This window comes from Micrasema longulum, unplaced genomic scaffold (genome assembly GCF_059751315.1).
Source record: "Micrasema longulum isolate JH-2025_06_02 unplaced genomic scaffold, ASM5975131v1 h1tg001628l, whole genome shotgun sequence".
Taxonomy (NCBI): domain Eukaryota; kingdom Metazoa; phylum Arthropoda; class Insecta; order Trichoptera; family Brachycentridae; genus Micrasema; species Micrasema longulum.
Genome location: NW_028278809.1, coordinates 78,637 through 103,816, shown reverse-complemented (window position 1 = coordinate 103,816; position 25,180 = coordinate 78,637). Strand labels below are relative to the sequence as shown.

General features: G+C 32.9%; 1 protein-coding gene across 1 annotated transcript in view; it reads right to left on the bottom strand.

Annotated features, from left to right (window-relative positions):
• Nucleotides 1–18,585, bottom strand: part of Tis11 (Tis11 zinc finger protein) — an 83,087-nt gene extending 64,502 nt beyond the window's left edge. Inside the window, exon 1 of the mRNA XM_088236974.1 lies at nucleotides 18,032–18,585. Coding sequence (XP_088093100.1) covers nucleotides 18,032–18,091 — 60 coding nt within the window. The 5' untranslated portion in view covers nucleotides 18,092–18,585. The remainder of the gene's footprint in view (nucleotides 1–18,031) is intronic.
• Nucleotides 18,586–25,180: the final 6,595 nt, after the last annotated feature.

The window sequence follows — 25,180 nt, the reverse complement described above, 5'->3', positions numbered from 1 at the left end:
ATTATGGTAATTTTATCGTGAAAAAAGATGGCGACTTGTCGATCCGAAAATCAAGTAATACGCAAAAAATAACGAGTCTTGTCTCAACACCAGAGACAGCGTCAACAAAGACAAAACCTGCCTAACTGGTGTGTTACGAGACCACGCATGCGCGCAACGACCATACCGAGACATCCTGAGACCATATATTGCGGACAACGAGTAAAAAAAACAAGTCTTCGCGTACTGCTTCGAATTGCGCCATCTTCCCGAATTGTTGCTTTTTTCGAAATCTTCTTTACTCGGCATGCGGTTGGGTCTCGTTGGGATGCCCCGGGGTACCAATACATTTTATTTGTGACGAGATTTTATTATACAGACGCGCGTACATAATAATATTATGGTTACTTATGTATTGAACTCTTCAAAGCAAGCGAAGCGGGTATAGGGATATTGAAAAGGGGAAAATTATTGCTTAAAAATAAGCGTTTGCTTTCAACATCTGTGTCCCGATCCTGAATGGCTATCCAGAGACCGCTTTCTACGCAAAATTGTAATATTTTTAAGTACCTAATAAATTTGATCAGTATGTAGTAAGTAATAAGCATGTTACTGACGGCTATAGTTTAACACTGAATTAAAATTTAAGCGTATAAAGTTAATTAGTTCATTCGTCATTAGTTTGAATTAATAATCAAATAAAAAGAGTACGGACATAATAATATACGTATAAAATAATAAACATAAATAATAGTTTAAAGATTTTTTTTTTTTTTTAAAGTAAGAAAATAGATCTTAATCTTTAGAAATAATATATGAATTGTTAAAAGTCAATCCAATGTTGTCCACTTTACGTATCATGACACCCAAATGGTATATATATTTATATATAAATATATATATCTGAGTGGGGTCATTCTTCTATCGGTACATTATTAAATGTCAATTAACTTAACAAAAAAATAGTATTGTACAGTTTAAACGTTCAAGATCACCCGTTCACATCCCGTCCTGTATTTTTCCATCGCTCAGAGAAATAACTGGTTTGGCAGACTTAACAATCAACTGTGTTAAAATGTCATTAGAGTAATGCGGGCATGGGGATGACTGCCTTCAACGACGGACACAAAAAAATGTAACTAACTTAACCAGCCATGTTAATATTTTCACCACAAATAGATTCTAACTTTATATAATTACTTCTAATATTGAATTACGCAAATGTGATGATGAATGAATGAATAGATTTAGTTTTGAACAATTTACCCCGTTTTACAAAAGTTTTCCTAACATCTTTTTGGAACAATTATAAAGTTTCAAAGTAGCGCCCATGCACTGTGGCCATTACAAAATACAAGGTGAATTTTGAATTTCGTAATTAGAACAAAGAGACATTAGGCTGTGGTTTTTCGAAATAAGCCCTTCTTTATCGCCGGCGCCATTCTGTAGAAATGAACCTAAAAATTACAGGTATCGCTTATTAGACTGAATTATTGCAAAATGAGGTTAATTTAAATATCATTCGTTGAAGAACTAATGGTTTTTAGATAGGCTTAAGACGTTTTGAAAGTATTATTAGTCTAATTGATCGATTTACGTAATCTACGAAATGTCAACAATATGTTTACAAATTTATGGGTTCTTATGAAGTTTGCATTAAAAATCTAATTTAAAAAATGTTTCGAGATATCTGACGCTTTATGAGCAACTCCATACATATTCCCGCGTTCGTTCTGATAACATCAAATAGTTAATCTCCGATTAACTTGAAATAAATTAAACGGTTGAAAAGTGACCCGGACGCGACAAAAAATATCGGAGAATCGTGATTGGTGCATTCATCGGCTGATTGAGTAACCACCAGGATACAAATAATGAACATAAAAAATAATAAAATCATAAAACGTGCCGGTCGTGCTAATATGTTCACCGAGTTAAGGATGAGCATGAACACTCAAAACAGGTTAAAGTTTAGATCAAATATCAACATATGATCGTGCATGAGATAATAAAACATATATGTATCTTATTATTGTTTGTCTGTGTAAAATATCAAAACGAGTGGCGCTTATTTACGATTACGTCAAAACGTACATACTACGATATAAAGAAAAAATACAATAATGCTTCCGCGGTAGTTTGCTTGCGTTTGGCTTGCGCAAATTAATTTCTCGCTTTATTAGGCTTTTCGTTTGCATATTGTTTAACAGAAAGCAATCAATGGAAATAACAATAAACGAATAAATAACGCTGAACGAAAAATTCCACGTAAAAATTGGGGTGATTTTATATGGTTGTTCTAATGTTGTTATGGAGAGCGTGTAACGCGCAATACAATAATTACACGTGGTAAATATTTTGTATTCGTAGTCTAAACGTTTATCGAGTATTCATCAACCGTTTCGTTTTCGATTATTTCGTTAAATTAAGAAGAAGAAATGGCTAAAGTTCGTAAAAGTACGCTACAGACCGTAGAAGAGCTGACAATATTCGAGGCGTAAAGTAAATCGACGGTGATGCGGTCGGTGGAGCCTGACCGGCTTACCGAAGAATAATAGTACTGGGTTAGGTACTCGCCTCTTACTCCGCAGTCGGCCTGCGAGAAATACTCGTACAGCGAGATCTAGCTAGCCTCCAGATTACTTTTGATTTCTTCGGAGGACACCGCATTGTCTGACGCGTGTCGGATCGTCGCCATTGTTCGCGGTTACGCTTCTTTATTTATTTTACCGAATGACTTTTATTTTTCGCTTCTGCGCGGGAATTGGCGATTAATATTTTTAATCCGGCGACAGGAAACGAGCATGTTTGATTTGGCAATTCGGTCAAGATCGCCGGGGATTCGGAAACACACGCCATTTGCTGGAAAATTGAAGTCATCGCCCGTGAAGCGAGGGACGACAACGGAGGACACGGAGAGAGAAGAGAGAATGTGATTTTAACCAAAGTCAACTAATAAAGCCACGATGAACAATATGCCAACATAATAAACTGAACCCGGAATGACCCCCACAATGGCTTCCCGTAATTTAAGACGCCCAGCATCGCCATTATTGGTAATACAAAGGAGAAACGTAAGAGTGACCACAGCAAGAAGGCGCAGTTGCCTTATATTTGAGCTGTGACGACTGACGATATAAAAATACGAAATTGTCGTAAAACGGCCAAGTTCTAGCGAGACCGTGCGATATTCGATATGCAGTAAAAGCAGCCAACAAAAACGGCAATTGTCGGTCGAGTGCGGGTGCATTGTGAGAATAATAAATATTCGTGGCCGTCGGTAATTGCTTTATTTTTATCGCGGAGCAGTCGCTACCTGTTACGCCTATACAGGTCCAGGGCTGAGCGCCCAAACGGGAACCGGTTCTTCCTGCCGCTTCCAGGGTCGGTCTCAGGTCTCCGGTCTCCGCGGCAGTCACACGCGTGAGCCGAGTGCCCGCTACGAGTTACCTTTCCGAGAAACGCAATTACTCGGGGATCAGGTTTCCCGGCTGCGTGCATTCGGATAGGTGAGCACCCCGCGGACCAGTAAAACTCCTTTACGACGAGTTCGCGCAGAACGCGCCTGTCCGGGGATATTTGACGCTTCCATTCGATTAAGATATCAGTGTCATAAACTATCGTGACTTCGATCCGCGTTTTATTCGAAACAGACCTCGTGTATCTCGGTGATTAATAGATTAGATCACCGCGAACGCGCTAATGACAGACACCTAAAACAAAAGGTTGAGGAAAGGGCCTTTGAAGATATACAACGACGATATTGACTCTCCCAAAGAGCGGAGAAGGCGAAACAAAGGAAACGAGGAAAGAAACAATGAGGGATTTCGAAGAATCGTTTTGATATTTTCGCACGATCTCTCTCCTCCCTTTCTCGCATTTCGTTCGGGTTACCGAAGGGTCATGTTTTCCCGAATGTCCGTAGTCCGCGAGCGGCGGGAGGGGAGGGAGCGTTCGTGAGCCCTGGACCGCAAAGCCGTGACTGCGGTTTTTCGAGCGCAATAAAAAAGCCAACAGACTGGTTTACAATTAAGAGTGCGGCGTTCAGCTCCGGCGGCCATATTGGTCAGGACCCGGAGCGAGCAGGGGAAGGCGCCGCCCGGGGAGGGCGGCGCGCGGCGGGGGAATCGGTCGGTAAGGCGACTCGGAGTTACAAATAAAATCATCTTTAATTACTCGATCAACTTCAGATTGGAATGTAATAATCTCGCATTCGGGTGAGTTTATTAACAATCGAATCACATTTACATATTCCGTTCGCCAGCTCTAAATCGGAACGCAAACATTCGAGTGGGCCGTGTCGAGTTATCGAGTACCTGCCGTAAACAAAGCGAGCGAAGTCGTCAGGTATTTCGTACAGCGTACAACACGCTCGGAATAAAAACGAACGAAGCAAACAATACAATAAATTCAACGGCTTGCAGTTGAACAAATAATTATCTTTAGTATACGAACAATGAGTTATTCGCGTTAAAAATAGGAGAAAAAAGAAAACAAGATAAAAACATTCTAGAACATACCTACAAAATAATATTATCAACACTTTATTTTATGATTCAGAGTACGAAGATAAATGCGATGTTTTATACAAATACGTACATCTTGGCGTCACTACTCCCTACTCACTACTCCTAACCGACTATAATAGTATATGGTGACAGTGAACAGTTCAAATTATGTGGCTTCTTTCAGCTAAATTACATCATCATCAGCCCCCTTACCGCACCCAAAGGTGCACAGGACACTGCAGACGAAATAAATTACTGTTCAATATCTCAAAACTCCCAGTTCTGTCTTTCACCAGGGCTTACAAAACGCCTTTTTTCCGCTACAGAACGAATGACCAGAATCTTATGCGGACTTCGAAGGTTAAAGATCTAGGCATCACTTTTGTCAGTTCCCTGACATTTTATGATCAGATCGAAACAGTTTGTAGTAGTTCGTTAAAAATGTTAGGATTCGTCTTGCGTACTGCTAGGGTTTTTGGTAGTACACGAGTACTGAGAATTCTTTATAACTCGTTGGTGCGAAGTAGACTCGAGAGTGGCTCGATGATTTGGGGACCGTGTGAGTTGGAGTACTCTCTTATGGTTCAGAAGAAATTTCTTCGGTTTTTCTACATGAGGGAGTGCGGATATTATCCATGGCTTTATCCCACGAGTTCCTCCGGGGTATGCTCGGTTACGGCAGTTTGAAGACCAGAAGGAATGTGTATTAACCTAGGCACTCCTTTCGATTGTTGCGCGGCATTATTAACAACCCTGAAATTATGCGGAGCATTAGATTTGTGTTCCGGATAATTACCTTAGACAGCGTCAGCATAGACTGTTTCACATTCCAATATACAGGACCAACCTGCCAATGGTTATGCCTGTTGGAAGAGCTATCTTTATGTTGAACAATATTACTTTGGACATTGACATTTTTCCCGTCTCTGGGGGAGTTTTACGTTACAAGATTCTCTTACTTTTTAAACATATTAATTATTAATTTTACCATATTATTTTAACTATTTCTTTATGTATGAATTAAGATATTTCATTTTGTAATGTATAAATAAATAAATTTGAAATTGGTACAAAAAATGCAGCGTAGTTCGATCATCCGTTAAATGAAGGTAAGGTGATCAGTCTTACGCTTCAGGTGCTAGTCCAGGAGTAATAAAATATTGCGATTTAAAAATCCTTTAAAATCAATATTTCACACCCACTCCGCTAGAAATCAAACCCAGCGCCTCAAGAATGGTAGTCGAACGCGCCGACGAGACACAACGAGGTGGACTTATCTTCCCTAGATTTCATTATTTGGACTTTTACTCGAGAGCAGCCATCGAGTCGAAAACACTCGTCCAGGGTGCTGGTTCTATTTCATACACAGAACTGTAATCGGGTTATTTTTAATTATGAATCAATACATAAATATATCGTTTAGTAATTTAATTAGCGTAACAAAAGGCAGCTCTACTGTCTCTTATGACATTTCACTACAAGTGCGAAAGTCTAATTATTTCGTAATTAGTAATTATTTATACCACTTTATATAATTGGTCAACACATGTGTAATTCTCATATTACTTTAGTGGCGTGATTACACTGGTTTTAATTGATACAATACAATTATTAATTATACACTGTAACCAAAAACGTACTAAGTACCTAATTACAAATGACATAATAATATAAATTAGATACGCGAACCGAAGCAATAATAGCATCTTGTACACCTACACATAAATATTAAATTTGTTTTTTTAATTTTTAAAAAAAAAATTTCAATCTTACTAAATTTATTTAATTTTACCATACGCCCAAGGGGCATTTATAAAAAAATAAACACGTTAGTACAAACATAGTAAGTAAAAATTTTAAAAATAAACAAAAAAGCATGCTGCAATGCAAAATAAAAAGTGAAACTTTGACAATAAAAAAGATGGATATAAGAAAGATGTAAGAATTAAAAAGCAAATTGTAAATAACTTGTAAAGAATTTAAACCAAAAAAATGCTATTAATGTTAAAAACAAATATATTTGAAAAATAATTTCAGAAAGAGATAAGATAATAGTAATAACACACATCAAAAACAGAGAAAGAATTGCATCAAAAATAAAGTTTAATTGCGACTTTAGTACCTAATTAGTTTTAAACAATGCATTTAAGAACGTTTTAAAATGAATAATTGTTGTATTCAAAATGTCTATTTAACAAGTTAATTTGTTGGCTAAGGAATGTAAACGCGGAATCGGAGTGTCGTGCATAGTTAGTATCTACGTATGTAGTTGCAACAAATATGCTAAAATAATAATTTTACTACGAATTTGAATAGCTTTTTAATTGATTGCATATTTATTTATTTACTAACGGCCGTAGCCAATTTGTACAAATTGTATAACATAGTTAAACAATAATAAAATACAAGATACATATTAAGTTTATAAATCTCACATACATAGTATATGTTGTATACGTTAGTACAAATAAATTGAATTTTTGATAATTTTTTGGTGCATTGGTTATTGTTGTAATGTCAGTAGTCCCTATTTCCTATGAACAACTAAATGAGTATGATGGACCAATATACGCTGACTACTTTTCTCAGTAAAATTGGTCGCAGAGTCCGAAGGGTTGATAGTGGCTGTGAGATGGCCAACACATGTTCTAATTTGAATTGTAATGATCTGTTTTTAGTTCTTTATTGATTGAATTTTTCAACTTTTACTGCATATACACGTTTTTTAATTTTTCACATATTTTTTAATGTTTTTTTATGGGTTTTCTTTTTACTATGTAATTTAATATGTTTTTAGTACATTTTCAAATATATATTTTTACTGGGTTTTAAAATATGTTTTTTAATATGTCTTTTACTATGTTTCTTACTATGTATTCTCTTTTTACTATGTATTTTACTGGGTTTTTAAATACGTGTTTAATACATGTTTTACTATGTTTTTTCACATTGTTTTTTTAAACTATGTATTTTACTATGTATTTTACCATGATTTTTTTTTACTATGTCTAATACCTTTCCTTATTTTTCTATGTATTGATTACTGTTTCTTAAATACATATTGTTTACTGGCTTAGAACGGGGTAAATAACCCTAGTTAGATAGTCAATGCAACACTGTATAAATGTATAATTTTATGTATATAAATATGATAATAAATAAAAATAATAAAACAAGGTATTATGCCAGAAATATTGCGATTATCATCTCTTTCTACTTAGGAAGTGACACATTCCCGATATCGATATGGTCTGCAAATTCATTGCCGAGGTTTTGCATTCGATGTATTGAATCCAGACACTGTCCGGCTCATATTACAATAAAATATTTGAAAGTTTCTCGTGTTTCTGAATGGAGCATTAAGAGTTATCCTTTGCGACAACAAGGTGCCGATTAAAATATTATTGAAGATTTTGAATACATTGACCAGATCAAACAGTTTTCTATCACGCTTTAATGTATTTAGGAAACAAAGCAATAAATTATAATGCAAATGATCCCTCTTGTTTAATTTTGTACCCTTTCTATTGATTGTTTCAGATCGATCGGATGTGAATCGAGTAGTTTGGTGCCCCAACCGATACATAGTATTCCAATCGACTCTTTACTAACGCCGGAAATATTGAAAAATAAAACGTAACCAAAACTGACTTTAAAGATAATACATAATTACGTATAAGTAGGTATAAACATAATGTTAACCGGCTTCTACTTACCCACTTAATTCGAAAAAACTGTAGTTTTACATTACACGAACAAAGGTTTATCAGAATCAATCATTCTTAATTATGATAAAATTTTCCTCCTTACATAGTTTTATTGAGACTGTAGCGGTTTTTACTGAGGATAAAATCTGCAATAAATTACATCACATGATTCATTAATTTGTAGAAAAAACGCATTCATCATAAACGAAAGGCAAAAAAAAAGAGAAAAACACGTCCTTATTATCTATTAAATATTTTTATTGGTATACTTAAGGCTGTAGTCGGGTAAAACGCACGAAAAATTAGGAAATCATACGATTTGCCATTTTGAAACATAAATTAGATAAAAATATAAAAAACTCATAAATTAGATAAAAACAATAATTTTTAAAGGTTTCTATTAAAAAATATACTTAAAAGTTTTGTATAAATAAAATATAATCACTTTAATAAAATATAATCACTTTTCGACCGGCAGATTACGCCATTGTTTAAGTTAGTTTGTTTGAAAATGTCCTAACAAGACGGAACGCGTCACAATATACCCTCTGTATATCTAAAAATAAAATAGAATTATAATCCAATTAACTTGTTTTATTTTGGATACATTACCAAATTAAATATGGAATTCTACCAATTGTCTGCATACACAATAAATAAGTATGGTAATTGTTTATTGACATAACGATTCCTATAATCTATTGGGCAATGATTTGTTAAATTATTACCATAATGATATTTTCCTTATTTTTACCTATATTCCAGGTATCATGATTAAAATTAATTTGATTTTCCTAATTGATTGCCCAGAAATTGTTAGAGGCATTTCATATCGAGTCCCTGTCCGTAGAACTCGTCAATCTGTACTCTTCGACATTCCTAACTCAATGACTAATTATATGAAAAATAGCACTCTTTGAAGAATACAGATTACCTATAATGACAGTTTTAGTGACATCGACATGTTACATTGTAAATACCATATTTTTATCAGATCTGTTACAGACACTTTAAATTTATCTCCTGCTTGACTTTTGACTTTTAACTTTTAAATTGATTTTAAATTTTATCTTTTAATTTAAACTTTTACTTTTGATTTTAATTTAAACTTTTAATTTCAAATCTTAATTTATACTTATTCATATGAATACCTGCAATTAATTATTGCTGGTTGTGAATTTTTACTAAGAAATACAAATGTTCATGGAAGCAGATAGAGAGGGAGGAAAGTAGAGTTGGAGCTATACAATGTCTTCTCCCTTTTATGTACTTTTTATTTAATATTTATATTTTCACTTTTTTAGAATTTAATTATTATTTTTTCCCTCTCCTCCTGCATTCATAATAAATTAGTGTGAAATCTGTAATTAGTCTTACTTTTTTTAATTGTTCTTTTGTATCCTGTATTTATATAAAGACTGTATGATTTCCTTATTAAATAAATAAATAAATAAAATTTGTATGACTTAGCAGATGTGTGACTCAGTTTAACCTCTCATAAAAAGGTAAGTTTTTTCATATTACTCATATGAAATAAGATTTTTTTCTTTACAAGTTCAGCAAACGGAGGCGGATCTCGTTAATGGTTAATGGCTGACCTTGAAGATGACTAAAGGAAATGATTTTTACGAATAAATTATTCGTGAGCACTATAACTTTTGCGCCTCTGGACCCGTATTACAGCGAGACGACAAGAGATTTGACGAAGTTTGTCTATTAATTCCAATTTTCAATAACATTTTAATATATGCGAGAATTTACTTTTTTTTAACTATGTTAATTCGTTATTTCGTTATGCCAGGGCCTATATTCCAATGGGAAATTAACATTTATCTTATTAAACAGTTTTCTGTATGAAAAATAGAATATGTATGCATTTTTTCTTCTAAACGTGTTCAGTTATAGGTTACCGACGAAGATATCTTAAAGTTTCATACAAATATACACATTTTCGCACATAAATATCGATTTTACTTTATACAGTCTCAATATGTACCGATGAAGAGAGCGTTTATAATCGCGGCCTTGGGCCTCTTCAATTGTCAATAAAGCAAAATCAAACTTATCTGTAAACTTTCCATTTAAACACGGGCCCAGTTTTCACTATGAATTTCATACTAAAAATAATCAATTTTGGGCATAATATTCGACGCAAGTATGTATATCGACAAATGCCAATAAATTTTGTACCGCCTTATTGCAATCGGTGGCCTGAAGTAACTAATTTTCTGTGAACGATTCATTATTAGGAATACAGAAGATTACTCATACTTAATTATTATTGAGAAACGGAAATACGCGTGATAAAAAGGCTTCCTTCCGTGCTAAATTCTATATTTATAATAAATGAAAATAGTCGATAATGTCTGAGTACAGACAGCCATTTAACAACATCTGGGATTAAAACATATGTAATCGATTAATTATTTATAAGTTAGAAGTAAATCAACAATTATTTCCCTTTCTCATCCGAACATATTATTTTTTTATTTAAAAAATAATTACCGGACATTTTTTTACGTGTACACAGGGCTTCCAATCTCGGGATCCCGCTGTGATTTTATGATCCCGCCCGGATTATAAGCCGTGGAAATTTTATCACCATATTCTATTCTAAAAGATCTCCATTTTAGTTGAAATATGTAACAAATATGACATTATAAAAGCTCATGTTACAGTCGATTTCAAATCAAAATTCAATTAAGATAAATCTAATTTCTTTTACATAACTAGTAAGTACATTATTTGAATCGTTTGAATCGGGTTGTGGTCCCGTGGCTAGTGTTGCGGACTCACGGATCAGAGGTCCGAGGTTCGAACCCCACTCTACCCCAACTTGATTTCCATTTTCTAAAAGTGAGTTATTTACAACTCGTTGAAAATGGCCACCAAAATTTTAATATTTGGGTAAATTATAAGAACGCAAATATTTCTTTTTTTCTTTTTTTTAAAAATTATAATAAAATAATACAGTTCTGTGTGTGAAATAGAACAAAAATCTTGGACGAGTGTTTTCGACTCGATACTGCTCTCAGATAAGAATTCTGAAATAGGGAATCAAGTGAAGATAAATCCACTTCGTAGTGTAGCGGTTAGCGCATCCGCTCATGCCTAAGGTTCGATTCGGTGGACGTAAAATATTGCATTTTGCCCTACTGGGTGCGGATAATGAAATTATGATGCTGAAAAAAAGTATTTTATCATCGTCAATTCCTTTTCCAAACCCAGTGGTGCATAGGATACTGCATTAGTACGCCAAAAGCGTATCTCGACCATTTTTGTTACAGGAGATCTTAAATCAATATTCCACGTCATGAATCGAACCTGGAAGCATAAGCGACCGATCGAAACAAGATTTTCAGCCGAAACCGAAACCGTATGTCCAGATGTTCAAATATGGGCAGAATGGTGAATGTTACACAGTGTGTAAAGTGGCCACTTAAACCAGCCAATGACAGGTCATAAGCCCTGTAAATGCCTAGACTTCCATATTCCCTTCTCAAAAATGTTTTCCCTCTCTGTTGAAATAAATTTAAATACTGCGTTATCTTTATTTTTATTATTATATATTTTTTTATTTTTTTTACCTAAGTATGTCAAGTATTAAAATCTCAAAGTTATTATGTAGAATAATGTATAAAACAACTGTGTAATACGAATATGTACAGATTTGTTGTTATTATATTATTTCATAATTTTGTAATACAACACTGTTAACTTAAATGTATTTATGTTTATGTTTATATATATAAAAGGCATTTTAATAAATATCTTTATTCTTCGTCCACTCGGATAGGAAAAATATAATATTAGCGTGAATATTTATGAGGAGTGTGGTTGATCGCGATGCGGCGCAAGATCGGGTTCATTGTTACATCCTTGGAGACTCTTATTATGGTAGTGTGGCCGTCGAGACACATCTCGTCCGGTCGAGTGCCTCGCGGACCGCGTATCATCGTACCGGACACCATAATGTATCAGGAGACCAGACCTCGGAGATCGCTGTTGCTTTCGCCCAACTAGGAAGTAGGAAAGAGAGACCGGAAGGAAATCCGCCATTTCCCGCAAGCAATTATGTGGTTTGTCGTTAGCTTATGGCGTTTAGACCAACCGTGAACGATGATAATAAGCTTAAATTTAATATTTAAGGCATTGACTTGGCGATTTTCAATGCTAAAATTAAATATTTTCTTATTATCGTTGAGCCGGATATATCTGGTAAGGCTGTAGTCTGGTAAAACGAACGCAAAATTAAGAAATCATAGGATTTTGCCATTTTAAAACAAATGTTTTTTTTAAGTCACGCAATAATAAAAAAATTAAAAAACATAAATTAGATAAAAACAATATATTTTTAAGGTATTTCTGTTTAAAAATATACTTAGGTGCGGAAAGAGAATGATGTTGATGATGAAAAAATAATACGTTATCAGTAAAAACAATGTTTAAATTAGTCACTCCTTCGCTACTTAATTATTATATTAATAAAATAACATTTATATAATTGTTTTCATAAATATGTGTGCCTATTTTAAATTTCTTTATTTTCGGTATCATTTTTTCAAATATTAAATTACACTTTGTAAAAAGTAAATTAAGTACTTTTGAATCACTTCTATTGTATATTTTTAAACATAGTTTTAGCAAATTTGAATTGTTAAAAGCCTACGGGCGTTTAATGTTCAAAATATAAAAATGAAGTAAAATTTAGCTATATTATATAATAAGCTAATTCAAAAATTTTACAGATCAATAAAAAGTAAGTATGATGTTCAGTCCATCCAAATCTTAAATAATATTCGCTTATGCATGCGTAACAAAACTTTTTCATATAAATCATTGTGCGTGCGTACAAGCAAAAATTATATCAACAATGTTTTGAGTCTGTCCAATTTTGTAGGTAAGGACTGGATTTCACCCCCTAGGGAGTTATTAAGATAAACAAAAATCAACGGATAGAAGAAATGTGGATGTTCAAACAGCCAGAATAGTGAATGTTACACAGTGTGTAGAGTGGCCACTTAAACAAACAAACCTAAGACAAATATATTGTTTACAATGTTTAAAATATATATTTAAGAACCCAAAATTTATTTACAAGTAATTCAAATAGATCAAGTCAAAGAAGGAATCGTGGGTTAGAAATACCACATTGTAAAACGAGGCTCGCACAGAGACATGCATATTTTATAGGCCCAAAAATTTATTCTTTCTTACTGATAATATTTAATTGATTCCAAATTTTCCTTATTTGAAAAACATGCACTATCCAGGATTCAAACAAAAGATATGAACTCTTTTTTTCTATAATATATTTTGTTGCCCTTTAATAAGGAATGTTTTTGTGTTTTTTTTAAAATATTTTTTATTTCCTTTTTTAATAACTATACAAAAAAAAAATACCGTATAATCTTTTACAGAGTATTTTATTTTTTCTTTCTTATGTTACACAAAAATATAACGGTCCATTATTTATTATAGGAGCAAAAATTCATTAACATTTTCTTGTATACCCACGAACAGGCCATGCCTTTGTGGGATTTTGTTTACTATTAATATGTATTTCATTGATATGTAATTTTTCTTTATTTTTTGAATACTCTGTTTTATCACTTGTGTTTATTTATTGTGTAAAAAAAAAACAGCCAGTGACAGTTCATAGGCCCTGTAGTAATGGTCCTTTTGAATCTAAGCAACGAAATGTTATTTTTCTCATGCATGGGGTTCTTAACTTTAATTCACAGCTGCAATTTGGCCTCTCGGCCTGTCGCAGTGCTAAAAACAAATCAATAGACAACTGTCAGCAGCACGCGAAGCTAGTATACAAAACCTGCCTTTGAAATAACATAATATTACTTAAGTATTTACGGACAAGGGACAACACAACACAACACACAAGTTATAAAAACGCTTTTACTTTCCTTATTTCACGTGTTACGTATGACGTTAAGATATAATTATTGAAATTAAAAACGGAGACCTGTTCTTTCAAAATTGCCACAAAAGAGAAATAGAAATACCTGAATAAGCTCTTATATGAAACACCTGTTATATGAAAGTGTGTATTGTATCGAAAGGGTGGTTAAATTCAAGTGCCTTTTAAGCACTATTTTCAATATTAATTTATTTTATTGATAAAACAATTTGTTTGATAATTTCTTTGTATATTAGTGTAGGACACCCATGCACACACCAAACAAATTGTTTACACTGAAGACAGTAATTAAAATTATGTTAAATATAACAAATAAGATAGTAAGAGAAGCTTTTAAATATGTAATTTAATCAAAACAATATATTTTGTTATCACACGCTACTAATTTATTCAAATGATTTAGAGAACAAGTGGGTTTTAAAGTTTCTTCCGAAACATCACTTCACTCTCACAGCCTCGCGCCTCTGTTGGGAGAGAATTCCATGCCACGGGGCCTGCGACCGCATATGCGCGTTCACTGAATTTAGTGCGCTGTTTGCGTAGAGGTATAATAACTTTTTCTCTCGTCGTAGACGTAGCTGATCTAAGCGTAAGACGCCTGTCAGCTAATTCATCTGGAATGCAAAGCTTTCTTAGATATTCCGGAGCAGAGTTGTGCAGTGATTTATACATAAGCCAACCGTTTGTATTCCACCCTCTGTGGAAAACGTAGCCAGTGTAATTTTCGAAGTAGTGGAGTGATATGACTGAACTTAGAGATTCCGAAAATAAGTATCGCTGTAGGCGAGTCATTTTGTTGATGTTTATTATTGTATTACAAGTTTTAATTGACATATATTTTTTGTTTATATATTTTTTGGTATTGTTGTAAAATACGTAATTATTTATTATATCTTTGTTGCGTTTGCATTGGATTGAACAATACTAAATTTATATTTTATCGTAAACAAATCTAACGAAATGTAATGAATGGAAGGCCAACGCGCTGACCACTATAATAATAGTAACTACATTAAATTGTTTTTAATCCTTTTGTTATAATTACTAATGCAACTATATTTATTAATTAAATTATTTGACAGCATAATAATTTATATATTTAGCGATAACTAAATTATTGATATATTGGAATGATGATTATTTTAAAGGTGGTTAAAACTGCAATATTGCACTGTCACTGGAATGGTCCCTGAAGCGTAGGACTGATCACCTTATCTTAATGTAACAGGTGATCAAAATACGGTAAATTTGGTTAACAAATACAATGCCCTATGATATGATGATGATGATATTTTTTTTGTTGATTTAAACAAAACAGTATAGTAACACTGACAATTTATAAAACGATGCAAATAATTATAAATTGCAATATTTTTGAAATTTTATCATTCTTAAAAAAGGTAATTACAAAATATTTTTTATCTTATCTCGTCAGGAGATTAAACTCGTATAACAGGCACGTATATTTATAGTATATTTGTAGACAACTTGCCCACAAACGCATTTACAAAACAAGTAATAAAAAACGCGAATCATACTTAAGTAATTACTCAGATAAAAAATATTTATTCACAATGTTTTTTGTAGAAAAACGTAAATAAACGTTGATAGAGTAATATAAATAATATGTTTACCTATGTCGTAGTACGTTTCAAAATAAATAAATAATTAATAATTGATTATACCAACAAAATATTATTATCTTACAAATAAAACACGTTTTATTCGTGTCATCTTTCGGAAAAGTTGTATGAAATTACTAATAAATACACCCATCCATAATAAAAATAAATAAGTTATAAGTTATAAATAAGTGTGGTTAACGACTGGTTTCGAAACAAAGCCGTTCCTTTATCAAGGCGTGCATCAACAATAAATTGCACAAAATATTTGGTGCACAGCGTATTTTTTTACAACATAAATATCATTTTTAAGTTTCTACCCATGGTAATATTTTTGTGCATATAATTAAGGCGTTTTTAATAATAATAATATGAATAATCGTGGTGGTAACATATTTTTTACGGGCTTAGCGTTTTTTTTAATATCTACAACCTAAGTTTTTATTTATCCCGATGTATAAATTCGAATCAACCTTTTAAAATAATTATTTTTTGATATCGGCAAAGAAAATTGTAAAGATTGTAAATATCACGAAAAACAGTAACTACATAATGATTTAATAATCTGGTAATTAAAACAAATTAATGGAGGTGCATATTCGAGGTGTATATTTTTATCAGTAATTAAGTGCATTTAAGTTATATTTATTGATAAATACATGGCATTAGCCGATAATAAATAATTTTAAAAATTAAAACAGTTGCCAATATTAGATTAAAAAAATATACAACATCATGTATTCTGTCCTGCAAAGCCTAAAAGTCGTATCTGAAAAATATCGATTTTGCGTTATGTTTTTCAATAGATATTCGACAGCCTTACATATATACTTTACCAACAAGTCATTTCTGCTTCTCAAATATGAGATATTCTTTAGTAAATAAACTACCTCATGGTTTAATGGTCAGCGCGTTTGCCTACCATGCAGGAGGTCTCGGGTTCGATTCTCAACATCGTTGATATGAAATATTTATTTAAAGGGGTGTTTTCACACTAGAATATTTCATAGTCCCCGGATGGGTAACTGAAGCGTAAGACTGATCACCTTACCTTCATGAAAGAAAAGAAAAAGGAACAAGATGCGCTGCAATTGGTGTACCAACGCAGTGCCCTATGCACCATTAGGTGTGGAACAAAAATATGATAGTATGAAATATTTTTTAAAAAAAGAATTCAGCTTGACAAAGCATAAAACAGTATGTACTGTAAAATTTGCAATTTAGCAGATACGACCTATAATCTTAACGGGGCAGTATTGCCTTTATAAATAGGTAGCTTTTTCAATTTTTAGGAACACCTGATTTTATAAAAAGGTACCTGCACGTTTTCAATATAACCCAACAACAATAACATAACCGTCTTTTATAATGCTATATTAAATTTATACAAATCACATCTCCCTCGCATATAACGCAAAACGTAAGAACGAATCCCTAATTTAAAAGGAAATCACAATGGACGCTGAAAAAAAAAAGGTGCTCGAATATGCGACCCTTCTATACCAGCAAAAAATGCGTACCCATAAAATGAACAAGAGAAAAGGTCCTCCTACCTGCCTACAAAAGGATCGAAATATATTTTTTTTTAACAGGCAAGTGTAGTTTGTAGGTTATGATTGTATTTTCGCAAGCAGTGGTGCCACCTACACAAATTCGGAGGAATCGCACGTGAAAACGGTTGTAAATTCGAAATGTTTGATTACGCGAAAGGCATTTAAAAAAAACAATTCTGGGTCGGTTGTTCGAACAGTAGTAGAAGGAACAATAAAACAAAATATGTAAAAAAAAGAATATTTTTTCAAAATTATTACATCACTTCCAATTTTTTACTTAGACAATGATGAAACAACCGGGCCTTTGAACATTTTAATATTACAAATAGGTAGGTACTTTTTAAGTTTACAGTGAAAACAGGATTGTTAGGATTTTTGAAGTGACAAATTTAAAAACAAATATGACAGTTCACAGCATGCGATATGACGCTAAAACGCATTTGTCAATTGCAAAATAAAATGTGACAATACTAAAATCAACATTTAATTAAATAATGATTGTAGATTCGTATGTGCTTTGTATTGTAATTTTTGTAACATTATTAAAATAGTATAAATCCGACTGGTGACAGCAGACTGCAAACCTCTCGTGTGCGCAAAAACAATATTACCGGCTTCTGGCCATCTTTTCGAATTTGCGACAGTTTTGTACAATTCTATCGACGATTTTTCTTCCCCGAACCATAATAAATACTTATTTAATATGTATTAAGTGAATTGTATTTACCATCATGAGAAATTCGCCAAAATCGCAGAAGGCCGACTGATGCATGACAGCGGTAGACATGGTACTATCGGGTTCAGCTCCAGAATTGTCAGAAGAAATAGATAATAAATAATTTGCACTGAAGCACGAAACCAACTGCACGAGTTTTATTTTTGTATAATTAAAAGTAGGATGCTAAAACTGCTAACCACAGAAAAGATTCGGACAACAGTTTCCTTTTGTTTTTGGTCCTTTACCAAAATCACGGAAACAAATCGGTTTTCTTTCGTATGGTGAAATCACATTATAGACATCACAATTTTTTCACTAAAAGGCAAAATGTAAGAATGTTTATTTTTTTTTTAATATACACTTTTTCCTTTTCGTCAGCGCGCGTCTTTACGGCCAGTCGTCTCGTCCAGCGATTTGAATATTCTCTCTCGTTTAACGCGTGAGGATGACAAATACAACGAAAAAAACTGCTTTCTAAATGTTAAAAAATCGAGTTTGTTTTGCCTTATTGCGCTGCTACGCCGGACCGCACAACTATTCCGTATCAAGCTCTCTCGCGAACTGAGCGCTGAGCGACGGAGCGCCGAGCGAAGTCTTGTGACGATCGCACGCTGCGTATTGAGATTCGTTTTCAATGTAGCCTCGGGCAACTTCGGAAGCGTTCGTGCACCACGTTCGGATCAACTATGATTTGATCATAAATCTATGCATTATTTAGCTGCAGTTCAAATAATATCATTATAATATGATTATAATATTGCAATCAAAATAAATATGATTTATAAACAATGTGAGTGAACAAATTAGAAAAAAATAATCTGTTACTACTAAATAAAGATACCATAATACTACAATAAAAAACTTAGCAACCATTCCCACATAAATCATAAAAATAAATCCTTAGCATTATTGAAGACAAAATGAATATTTTAAATTAAATTTTAACTCGTAAAAATATTGTATAAAATTAATTTTACAAAGCTCCGTATTATGGTATTATATTTAGAGTAATTATAAAGTTAAAATAAAGTAACACAGCATAATTATTACTCTAAGGTATCATATTACAAAATTGAAAGCTATAAGTAATTTTTTTTTTTTTATTAAATTTCATAAAAAGTACATGTTTTTGTGAAATTCTAAACATATCTACTTTTACACATCTAGTAAATGTTCTAACTGTAACTCTCCAAAAAAAGAGACTCTTGTGCTTGGAGAGTGACTTACACTGTTTTAGTTGTTTATTCATAGGAGTTTGTATAATTTTAAATACGAGTACATGAAAAAGAAAAATAAAAACATAGGATATATAAAGAAAAAACAATAATACATTCATACTAATTAAAATTTAATGTTGTTTTTACACGTGTTCAAAAATTTATCATGATAATAATATTTTTAATTTATATTTGGTATATTATATACTAATGCTAAATTAACAAATTACAACAGGGATGAAAAATACCTTAAATAAGGGAATATGGAAGTCTAGGCATTTACAGAGCTTGTGACCTGTCATTGGCTGGTTTAAGTGGCCACTTTGCACACTGTGTAACATTCACCATTTTGCCTATGTTTGAACATCCATATTTCTTCAATTCTTTCATTTGTTGATTTGAGTGAAGTTAAAGAGCTGAAACCTTTATTGTTGTGAAGAGATTCATCTGATTGAATTATTTCACATACTAGGCAACGCCTGAAAATATTTTTTCAGTTTTCAAACTTCTTCTTGGACCAATTGGTTTTATTACAATATTTGAGTTTGTCCAAATGTTTGGAGACAAAAGACAAAGGAATCCAGTATTTTGTCTACAAGCATTTGGACACACTCAAATATTGTAATATACTAATGCATTTTTGAATGACTTTTAGTTAGTTATTTTATCATTTTAATTCTACAAACTAACTAGATACTTTTAACATAACTCTTTTACATCGATTTTATTTTGAAAGTGCTTTCAGTTATATTTTTTTCCCTTATTACTGTACTTGAAAAAATAAAAATAGTTAGTTAATAACCTTAGCATATAATATAATATGGAAACTTTATTGGTCCATTAAAATTAAGTCTAATTATGAGTTCTATAAAATCATGTACACACAGGCCACGCCTTTGTGAGTTTTTTTTTTGTGTAAATGAAATTTTTTTTTGTATTTTTAACTAATGTAGGTATAACTGTTGTAAAATGCAAAAAAAATAATCATAATAAAATAAATAAATAACTAAATTTTAATGTATGTTTCCTGAAAAAAAAAAAAGTACCATATTATTTATGTTTCAAGCATTGACATTGTAGTCACACATTTTAACTAATGTTAGTTAATATTAGTATCTATCCACTTGCCGACTTTTTCTAGTCTACCGGTTTCGGGACGTACCCGTATCTTCGTCGGGACACTCACTACACCAACATGCAAATGCGAGGCTGTGTGAGTAAAGTAATATTTCGGAAAAACTTACAACCCACTTGTTCTTTCAATCATTTGAATAAATACGTAGCATGTGATAACAAAATAAATTGTTTTACTTAAATTACAAATTTAAAGGTTTCAATTAATTTGATTTTTCTATATAATCCCTTTGTAAAGTGCGCTTGAGGTATTATATTGAAAAATGGCGCTGTACAAGTTGTCCATGATAGTAATAAAAACAATACTTTTTAAAGATCTTTTAGTCAATAAAATTTGTTATGTAATATACCCAGTTATATAGGTTTTACCCTTTCGTGTGTTTTGTATAGAATTAATTAATATATCTATGACACTAAACAAATTAGTGAGTGTTTAAATTTATTTTTAGATATTATTTTGAGATGTGCGTAAGTATTTTTTAATAAATAATAACGGTATTTGTGGAAATCAATTATGTATTGAAAACAATATAATTATTATAATACCTAATTACGATCATAAAAAGTATCTGGACATAATGATAGGTATTAAAAGACAATAATTTTGAATATCCCGTTTGATACTACGCATTATTCAAAATCAGAATCCGATCCGTCAGTGATTATTTCTGCGGTGCTATTTTGAACCGCTCTGGCAACCGTAGAAAACACTTTTATCTCGCGTATTTACATACAAAATCCGCGACATAAAAGTGTTTTTTACGGCCGCGAGAGCGTTTAGAATTTCACCCTTGAACGAGATTTTTCGACTCGATGGCGGCTCTTAGGTAAAAATACTGAAAAATGAAATCGAGTATAGATATGTCCGCCCGTAGATTAATCGTTGGCGAGTATGCCTATCGTGCTTGAGTTCCCGGGTTAAATTCCCGCAGGGTCGACGAATATTAATACAATTTTTTTTTATGTAAATGCGAATAAACATCTTATGGTTTGTTCTCGGTGTTGTGTAAAGTTTTGCCGCTACCAATATTTGTGTACTTTCGAAGGCCAGGCGTACAAAAACTGTAATTACAGAATATCTAAAACAATAACTAGATAGCCCATTTAATTGACCACAGGAAATTTTTTGCGATCCGAAATTTGGGCTTGTATGGGCACGGCGCGCGCTCAGTTCAGTCGTATCTCCGGAACGAGTTGGTTGATTTAAGCGATCGAGGTGTCTACGGAGATATGAGAACGTGAATTAGACGTTAAGGCTGTAGTCTGGCAAAACGCACGCAAAATGAGGAAATCATACGATTTTGCCATTTTAAAAGGAATGATTTTTTTTAATCGCGCAATAACAAAAAAACATAAATTAGATAAAAAAATAATTTTAAAAGGTATTTCTATTAAAAAATATACTTAAAAGTTTTATATAACTAAAATACAATTACTTTTAGGTATTTCAATTTTTGGTATTACCGAAGGCATAATTTTACGAAGAAAAAAAGGAAAATGTCAAAAAATGTATGTGATTTAAAATGCTTGTATTTCTTTTCAAAAACAAAAAAATTATAGTTTGTTTCGGCCACTTTAATGTTCAATTTATTATCTTTAAATTATTACAGTGATTATTAGTTCAATACTTAGTCTTTATTGAAATCCCAGAAACCTTAATTTAGTCTGAATTTGAAATGACGTAATCTGCCGGTCTAAAAGTAATTATATTTTAGTTACATAAAACTTTTAAGTATACTTTGTAATAGAAATACCTTTAAAAAGTATTGTTTTTATCTAATTTATGGTTTTTTAAATATTTTTGTTGCGCGATTAAAATAAACATTCGTTTTAAAATGGCAAAATCGTATGATTTCCTCATTTTGCGTGCGTTTTACCAGACTATAGCCTTAATCGACATACGCCCTGCGTTTCATTTTTAAGTTACCATCGACCAATTCTTCATAGGTTAGCCATTTATGTACTACTGATTTCGATGAATAAATGTTATGTTAAAAAAATAAATAAAAAATAAAACAACTTTGTTTTTAACCACTAATATTTATTTTTCACCGACCGGTTTAAAAGCAAACAAGCTTGTTGTTTCAACAATGTTTGAGTGTGTCCAAATGCTTGCAGACTGGCTGGAATTCCATCCTAAGTAGTTATTCACAAATAAATTCATTTCAACAGAGAGGGAAAACATTTTTGAGAAGGGAATATGCACCAATTTAAACTTTCTTTCTCGCAAACAAAAGAAAATAATCTCTTAATAACGAGAGTAACGCATGTAATTTCGCAATTACGAAATAAAGATCCGACAGTAGTTTCGAGAATACTGTATTTTTTTTAAGTAAAAAAAAAGGTGTTTTTACACTAGAATATTTCATAGTCCCTATACTGGTACCCGAAGCGTAAGACTGATCAGCTTCCCTTTATGTAACAAAAAAATATCAAGATACGCCGCAATTTCTGTACCAATGCAGTGCCCTATGACCATTTGTTGCGAAAACGAAATGATGATGATGATGGAAAAAAAAGAAATATTTCAATTTCGGAGCCATTTCCAATTTCCAACGAAGTTAGCGGTTTTTAAGAAAATATTTTTTCTCTGGGCAATACGCAAATCCAAGGTTTGATGCTATGACTTAGAAAATAGCACAAATCATCATCAGGCAAGCGTGAAAATCGTGAAAGTGCAAATGGAGACAATTCGGATAATTTCGCTGACTACGTTAATGTTAACCGAAGGAGAACGTTTACAGATTATTTAGTTTCTAAATATTTTTTTAAATCTAAATTTGTTGCAACTGAAAAGGAAAACATTTTTGAGATGGGAATATGGACGTCTAGGCATTTACAGGGCTTATGACCTGTCATTGGCTGGTTTAAGTGGCCACTTTACACACTGTGTAACATTCATCATTCTGCCCATGTTTGAACACCCACATTTCCTCAACTCTTCCATCTGTTGACTTTTGTGAAGTAAAAGAGCAGAAACCTTGATCATGTGGGTGAAGTTCATCCGGCTGAACCAATTCACCTACTAGGCAACGCCTGAAAACAATTTTCCAGTTTTTATACTTCTTCTTTTACCAGGTAGTTAATTCAACGATGTTTGCCTTAATGTTTGCAGACTGGCTGGATTTTCTCCTTAGGGATAGATATAAATTTTTATATAAATTTGTTGCAACAGACAGGAAACACATTTTCGAGAAGAGAAAATGGAATTCTAGGCATTTACCGGGCTCATGACTCATGACCTGCCGTTGGCCTGTTCAAATGGACACTTTACGCACTATATAACATTCACCATTCTGCTTATGTTTCTTCTTCTTCTTGTGCCTTGCCGGATCCCTTCGACGTGCAAATCGTGTTTGAACATCCACATTTCCTCAACTCTTCCATGTGTTGACTTTTGTGAAGTAAAAGAGCTGAAACATTTATCATGTGGGCGAGATTCATCCGGCTGAACCATATCACCTACTAGGCAACGCCTGAAAATAATTTTCTTTCGTTTTCCCTTCTCTAAAATGTTTTCCCTCTCTGTTGCAACAAATTTGGATCTAAATAACTCCCTAAGGAGGAAATCCAGCCTGCCTGCAAACATTTGGAGGCACTCGAAACATTGTAAAAAAATATTAAACCATATTTACGATACCCACCTTCATATTTTCTTAGATATACACCGCAAGACAAAAAAAATTACGAGTTTACCTGCTACCGCGCCCCTTGACTTTACTGAACCCTTTTTCTAAGAAATCCTTTATCGATACCTCTTTCTTTTGTTTAATAAATTAAGGACACTATGTGTCACCTTTCTACAATATTTACATTTTAAAATGTCTCAACAGTCTTGTTTTACCCGCGTTTGAGTGAACATAACACAACAATCATGGAAAGTGCAAAGCAAATGTCGATTGCGATAAAATCCAAAATAATCACATTGTCGCAAGAAAACATATCTAATTGTGAAATATCTCGTCGAGTTGGGTATTCAGAAGGTGCAGTGAGGTTTTTATTAAAAAAAATCCAAGAAACTGGATCCATAGAACGGAAAAAAGGAAGCGGACGGGGGCGCGTGACATCTGCCCGAGATGATCGCTTAATAAAAAAAATTGTTATGCGCGATCGATTTTTAACGGCACCTGAAATACACGCAGAGGTGCAGTCTACCAGCACATCAACATTTTCAGTAAAAACAGTGTCCAGGCGGCTGTTGGAGCATGGTTTCCAAGCACGGAGTCCCGCAAAGAAACCATTACTCACGGACAAAATGAAGAAGGCTAGACTGGATTGGGCGAAAGAGCACCAGAATTGGACCTTGGAGGATTGGCAAAATTTTTTTTTCTCTGATGAATCAAAATTCAACCTTTTTGGTCCAGACGGCAGAAAGATAGTTCGACGAAAACGTGGGAAAATATATCATCCGTCGTGCGTCACTCGAACCGTTAAACATTCACCCTACGTGATGATTTGGGGGTGCATGACAGCATACGGTTTAGGACCTCTAAATTTTGTACAGGGTACGATGAATGCCATTCAGTACAAAAAAGTGTTAAAAAAACATATTATTCCAACAATCGAGGACATTACGCAGTATACCGCGGACCCAATTTTTCAGGACGATTCTGCGCCGTGCCATAGAGCCCGCACTGTGAGTACAAATATATATATTTTTAAATGCATTTTGTGACCACATGATAAATAATTTATTGTTTTTTTATAGATCAATGAATTCAAGGAGAAAATTGGCTTAAAATCGTTGACGTGGCCCGGGAATAGCCCTGATTTGAACCCGATAGAAAATTTATGGGCGATTATGAAA